This window comes from Zingiber officinale, chromosome 8B (genome assembly GCF_018446385.1).
Source record: "Zingiber officinale cultivar Zhangliang chromosome 8B, Zo_v1.1, whole genome shotgun sequence".
Classification (NCBI taxonomy): domain Eukaryota; kingdom Viridiplantae; phylum Streptophyta; class Magnoliopsida; order Zingiberales; family Zingiberaceae; genus Zingiber; species Zingiber officinale.
This window is the reverse complement of record NC_056001.1, coordinates 84,769,905-84,776,946: the sequence shown is the minus strand read 5'-3', so window position 1 is coordinate 84,776,946 and position 7,042 is coordinate 84,769,905. Positions and strand designations below refer to the sequence as shown.

Below are 7,042 nucleotides of genomic sequence, written 5' to 3'. Positions count from 1 at the left end.
GGAGATCCCAAAATCTTGGTTCAATGGGACAACGAAATTATGGAAGTTCGTGTGAGCACTTGGACTAGTTCCCCTCATTCTTAGGATCGAAAAGTACTACCTACGATATGTAGTGAGGTTAAGTTATAAACTTTTAATGACTCCTATACTTGAAAATGTAGAGTATGGTAGGATACTCTTTATAGAAGTGTCACCTATGTGAGTGTGAAGACAGGTCGCTTCAATGAAACACTCATGAATCCAAGATGGTATCCATGGCCGAAACGGAACCAACCATGAGAACCTAAAGTAGGTGAGATAGATCTCTGTGTGGGTGTTATTGTCTAAGTATACACCAACAGCTAAGCAGTTCAAGACATCACGTTCACTGCTCAGCCTAGTATACTCGATAGTATTTCACTACGGAAGGTTCAAAGCCACAAGCTACCTCTCCCGATGCAGTGACTTATCGATTGGACTCTTGTAAAGTGTGAGCATGCATACACGCATTGCATTAATTTCCATTTATGTGGGGGATTGTTGGATATTGGGGCCTTAAATGGACCAAAACGATTTTGAGGAAGGAAGCCATCAATTGTTGAAAGTCGTAATTGACTTCAAAATTGAAATCTACGATTCGTGTAGATAGATTTAGACTATTAATTTGTTCAAAACCGATTAAGGGTGAATGAGAAATTAATGTTTAAAGTCGGCCCAAAATAACATTTATTATTCATTAATAAAGTACATGGGAGAATAGTCCCACATCGGAAATTCTCGATGTGTATTCTCTACTTATTAATGAAGATGTGTTAATGGAGTTAACACAAAAATAAAAGGACAGGTGCTCCCTTAGCCCAGGGCGATCAGGTGCTCGCACCTGTGAGCTCACCCGCCACGTGCGCAATGGGCGCTTTGTAGGCGCACTTTGCACTCGGGTGACGTGTCAGGCTCGTACCTGACGTGACAGTACCTATGCGGCATCCTCGTAGGCAAAGGGAGATGACTGGACAGTTAACTTAGGGAATGGATGGCTACCGTTGATCAACGTTGATCAAATAGGTATGATGGATCGCTTGTGATGCGATCTAGAGCGTTGGATCGCAAAGAGTAACGATTTGACGGCTTGGGATGAGACTTGATCTGAAGCATCGAATCAATGGATCCAGATCCGATGGCCGATGACAATAGGCGGGATCTGAGGGTCACAACTCCTCAGATCTGATGGATGAGATTGAAGTGGGCTTGGTGAAGGGTTACAACCCTTCAGAATGGATGATCTAGATCGATCCAGCCCAAGGAACACATCCACTCACCCAAAGGACACTCAACCTCTTCTTTCAGTATAAATAGAACCCTCCAGATGATGGAATACACACTCAATTCACTTAATCCTCTCTTCTCTTCCTCAAGCATTCATCTCATCTTGTGCATTCAAGAGTCCAAGAAGTCTACTAGAAGGTTCGTTGGTCTCGGAAGTCGGAGTGCTACGATTCCGAGACGTTCGTCGTCGTTGTATCTTGGGAACGAATTGCAACAATCCGTTAAGCACCGTAGCGGAGCAATATCGTTTACGGAGATAGTGTCGAACACTAGCCTCGACGATCAGTTTGCATACTCCAGAAGCTACCCGGGAATAACAGTCGTAAACGATATTTTGTACAAACTGATATGGCTACCAACGACATTCCGACGGCCGTTCCGACCGCCATTCCGACAACCATTCCGCACGGAGAAAAGTTGGAGAAATTCACCGGAACCGACTTCAAAAGATGGCAGCAGAAGATGCTGTTTTATCTAACAACGCTAAACCTTGTATGATTTTTACACGAAGACACGCCAGCCGCTACGGAAGATAGTAAGACTGCTAGCGATGCATGATCTTATTCTAGAGGACCGCCGTTACGACAGGGAGGCGGGATCTGTGCTCATCCTAGAGGTACCGCCGTTTTACTTTTACTACTGCTGCTAAATGAGGGAAATGTACTGTGATGTCGTAGCTACCCTTGGAGTAAAAAATGGAGACGTCCTTCAATTTAAAAAAAAAAAAATTGGAGACGTCCATCAATTTAAAAAAAAAAAAATTGGAGACGTCCAAGTAGCCCGCGTCTGGGCCTCGATCGACGAGGAGTCCGCACCTCTCGGTTGCGACGCACCCAGCAGAATGTCGAAGCAAAACAAAGCCGTCTGGTCTGTGGATAGAATTTGAGGCGCTATCCTTCAATCAAATATGTGACGACGAAGAGGAGCTCGATCGAGCCGCTCTCCGACCTCTTTAACCACCCTTCCTCACTGCTCTTGCTCTCCACTAGCAGCAGCGGTCATGGCCAGATTGGTGGCGGCTCAACCGAAGCAGGCCTCCCCATGGGCTACCCCACTTGCCCCCTCTTCTCTTTCAGAGTTCCATGCAGCCGCTCTCGACCTCTCCAACATAGTAAGAATCACTCTTCCTTTTAAAGTTGGGATCTTGCGATGGCAGAGAATAGAGATGAGATGCTATTGGTGTCTCCTAGAGGAAGAAGAGAGTATGGCAGAAGAAGGGGGCGCTTCGGGTCGCTGCTGGCTTGAGTGCGAGGAAGATCCTCATCATGGGCGGCACCAGATTCATTGGGGTTTTCTTGTCGAGGATCCTTGTCAAGGACGGTCACCAGGTGTTTGTTCTATTTCCTCAATGGCATTGACTCTTTGCTAATTAGTTGTATCGTGGTTGGCTATTGTGGGATCAATGTCGATTTGGTTTCCAGGTGACTTTGTTCACCAGGGGGAAGGCACCCATCACCCAGCAATTGCCAGGGGAGTCAGATCAGGACTATGCAGATTTCAAGTCCAAGGAAAGTTTCTAATTTATCGGAGTCAGCATGGAACAAAAATATTTGGTTCTCGTTATTCTTGTATGCATTCGATGAATATGTCATAGAAAGCAGCCAAATGATCCTATATACTGTTTCTTCCAACTAAATTAACAAAACTATGTTCTTGAAGTCAGCTATTTTCAACTTCTTGAAATGTCTAGTTAAGCTCATTTTTTGAATACTCAGAGTCAACTTATACGCATGGTGTTTACATATGTAACTTACATATGTCATGATGTCTCAAGTTCCAACTCTGTTGCCTGCAGATATTGCATCTAAAGGGAGACAGAAAAGACTTTGAATTTGTCAAGACGAGCCTTGCTGCTGAGGGTTTTGATGTTGTTTATGATATCAATGGTGAAATGATCATTTGTTTTCTTGAATTTTTGGTTTATGATATTATAGATCATGACCTGATGAAAATTTCTTGTATATTTCAGTCATTTATGTTTCTCGATTGTTATTGTATAAAGATTTTGTTTTGGCAAACAGATGAAAATATTCTTTCACCTTCAATTGTTCTTTCAGGTCGTGAAGCTGATGAGGTCAAGCCCATATTGGATGCATTGCCAAAACTAGAGCAGTAAGTTTCTTTTCCTTTTGGGGAAATTGAAACCCAAGATTCTTATTGAACTCTTAACATGAGTCTAAGATTAAATGACTATGCAACTTAACATACTATCTTCAGGCATTTTGAGGGGTTTATTCTAAGCCTCTAAATGCTGAAATTAAAATATTCATAATCCCAGAACAAAATATGATACTAACGTTGATATATAGAACTGGCTATTACTATGCTAGTGATGATGGATGGATTATATTTATGTACCCGGCCCCAAATTATTGAAATAAATATGGCGAGTTGTTGTCTTTGTCATTTTTTTTAATTGTATATCATCCATTATCATGAAGCAACTATATGTCCAACAAGCTTTATAATGTTCTTAGACCTCCACCAACTGTTCATTACAATATTAGGGCAACCGTGGGTAGGATCATGTTGGGTTTCAAAGAAAACCAAAAACCTGGGAGTATGTTCAGTAGTTGGTTTGAGTAGGTTCAAGTTCAAAGGCTTCTTTTCTAGAGTCATTTTTTTCCCTTCTGGAAGTATGTTTTTGATGATTTTTTTCTCTCTTTGCAGATGAAAGTTGGATTTGATGAGATTAGGTTGTGAATTTTTGTAAAAAAATGTTTATTGTTATATATAAAATCGAATATATAATATTCTTTCTCTTCATATATGAAATTGAATATATAGTATACTTGAAGTGTTGGATTGGATTGTAATCTTAACTTAAAAACAAACCCTATCCATGACTAAAAATTGAATGGAAAAAAAAAAAAGTCAACAAGTTATTAATATTATCTTAGTCAATTCAATCTTTAGTTATTATCTGGTGGATTTTGATTTTACTTCAAATCTGTATGTACTCTAACATAATCTTAGTCCATTCAGTCTTTGACATGGATTGTCTCACAGGTTTATCTACTGTTCATCCGCTGGAGTATACCTCAAATCTGATCTCTTGCCACACTTTGAGGTGATTCTTTGAGATGATATATCTATAATTTATTTTGTTTTCTTGTTTTGTTTGTGTGCACTAATTTATTGAAGTTACTAACAGACAGATGCAGTTGACCCAAAGAGCAGACACAAAGGCAAGCTTGAAACTGAAAGTTCGCTTGATTCCCGAGGAGTAAACTGGACGTCTTTGCGGCCAGTCTATATATATGGGCCCTTGAACTACAATCCTGTTGAAGAATGGTTCTTCCATCGCTTGAAAGCTGGAAGGCCAATTCCAATTCCCAATTCTGGTATTCAAATCACCCAGCTTGGACATGTTAAGGTTGGTTTTCTATTATGACTATGTCTATGGGAAAAATTAGCCTAATAATTAGAACTTTGAAGGAAGTTGTTGTATCTTTTGTTGGAGGATCACCTAGGTGGAGGGGGTGAATAGCAAACGACACCTGCAAATTTGATTTTACATAAACTCTTGCACTCGATAACTAGATTACAAGCTCAATCATGCTAACACAAGGCTCTTTATATGGTTCGCAGTCCTCCATCGGTTACTACACCTACGATCTATTAGTAGATCACTCCCGGAAAGCCCATTAACTTTCTCCTCTTTGATTAGCTACTAGAGGTGAAGAAACTTCTTACAATCACAAGGATTATAAAAGATTACAGGGAAGAAGATTACAAGGAGAATTAGCTTCTAATGGTGTTTGACCAACACAATTTTGTGAGCCTTCAAACCTCCAACCGAGCCTTCTTTTATAGCCTTTAAATCCTTTGCTATAAGTGTTGTCTGTCGCCTAGTAGTCGAATGGTCTGTCGCCATTAGTCAACTGCTCTATCATCATTATTGGTTTGTTGCCATTAGTGGATTGGTATGTCACCATCAGTCACTGCTCCATTGCGATTCGACCTTTTGTCATGCAGAACAACTCCTGATTGTTTTCCACTTTGGCATCTTTCCAGCAGTTGACTCAACCACAAACAAAACCATTTTATTCGCTAGCTTCTTGGATGCACTAGTCGACAGCTCCACCAATCAACTGAAAAACACATTCCAGCCGATTGGAAAACACATTCCAATCGATTGCTAAACCCTAGACTTGGAGTATTGAATTTCTCAGCCACCATTCGACTGTTAAACCTTTTGCTCCATGTGTCTTCCTGTAGCGCCTACACACTTAAAGATACACATCAAATACAACAAGCAAAGCCTAATTTGGTCCAAAATTTCAAAACTCAAGGTCACACCGAATCACTTGGAGCACTATTGCACCATCATTTTTGACATCAAGACAAAATAGCATGCATATAAATTAAGGAATATAGCCTCGAGGCTTCTTTCATTGTGGACATCCTTTTGATTAGATGCTGTTTTCATTGTAGGATCTAGCACGGGCTTTTGTTACGGTTCTTGGTAATCCAAAAGCAAGCAAGCAAGTATACAATATCTCTGGATCCAAGTATGTGACCTTTGATGGATTAGCAAGGGCATGTGCCAAGGTAATATATCTATAACTAAGAAAATATTATCAATGAACTTGTATACTTTGCTTCACTTGTTGAAGGAATAAATCTACTTTTATTGGATTGTTTATACATTTACAGGCAGCTGGCTTTCCTGAACCAGAGATTGTTCACTATAATCCCAAGGAATTTGACTTTGGGAAGAAAAAAGCCTTCCCATTCAGAGACCAGGTATATTTGGATCATTGCATCGTAATGATCTAACTTCACTATTCAGATTACATTTAAGAACAAAGTGCTGTTTTCTCGAAGCAATCAGTCGCATAAAACTGATGAATATATGAGCAATTCTAGGTGCAACTTCTACCAAGCTAATAATTATGGTGACATTATATTGACATGATTAGGGCCTTTTTCTTTGCTTTGCAACTGAGTTGCATAAGAATATACTATATATCTTAGGAATGACAAACCTCTTTGCCATGTTGCAGCATTTCTTTGCGTCAATCGAAAAGGCACAGAGAGAGCTCGGTTGGACTCCAGAGTTTGGCTTGGTTGATGGCCTTGCTGATTCATACAACCTAGACTTTGGTCGGGGCACTTTCAGAAAAGCTGCAGACTTTTCAACTGATGACATAATTCTTGGCAAATCATTTGTCCTTCAAACCTGAAGTAACTTGAAAGTCAATGAACCAAACAACCTTAAAGAGAGTTCGACTGAAACCCAAGTTATTTCTTCAAACTGTGTAACTTCAAGTAAGATCCTTTGTTTCTCATGCTTCCACTTGGGGCATTATATTACTTCATTATCCAACAGGAAGATGGATGGCTGCTAATATGGTCAAACTGCAAGTGCAAAATTTTATTATTAAGTAATAAAATATTGATCTATAAGAACTATTGATTAAGCATTACCTGAGTTTGCAATACAAGTTACCTAGATGATCAAGATTGTGTGGGGTCACAAGAACAAGAGAGGGAGTTGAGAGAGCAAGAGAGAGATTTGAGAGAGGGTTGAGAGCAGAGAAAGTGAAGGGAAGTCAAGCAATCAAACGAAGAAGTTGAATTGGGAGATGATTTTTAGATTTTGATTTCTCCACAATGATTGTAAGCACCTAATTTATGTTTGGTTTTTTTTCCTCAATGGTTATTTATAGAGGTAAACTATCCTATAATTTTCGTTGTGAATTTTTTGGACTACACTAGCGTATCCATTCTAATT

At 39.8% G+C, this 7,042-nt stretch overlaps 1 protein-coding gene across 1 annotated transcript; it reads left to right on the top strand.

Annotated features, from left to right (window-relative positions):
• The first annotated feature begins 2,140 nt into the window (after window positions 1–2,140).
• Window positions 2,141–6,734, top strand: LOC122016426 (chloroplast stem-loop binding protein of 41 kDa b, chloroplastic-like). Its single transcript, XM_042573726.1, has 10 exons — window positions 2,141–2,413; window positions 2,493–2,630; window positions 2,724–2,810; window positions 3,098–3,188; window positions 3,360–3,414; window positions 4,312–4,372; window positions 4,457–4,678; window positions 5,740–5,856; window positions 5,962–6,051; window positions 6,312–6,734. Exons 1-10 carry the CDS (start codon window positions 2,303–2,305, stop codon window positions 6,489–6,491), a joined length of 1,152 nt encoding a protein of 383 aa, XP_042429660.1. The 5' UTR covers window positions 2,141–2,302; the 3' UTR covers window positions 6,492–6,734.
• The last annotated feature ends 308 nt before the right edge of the window (window positions 6,735–7,042 follow it).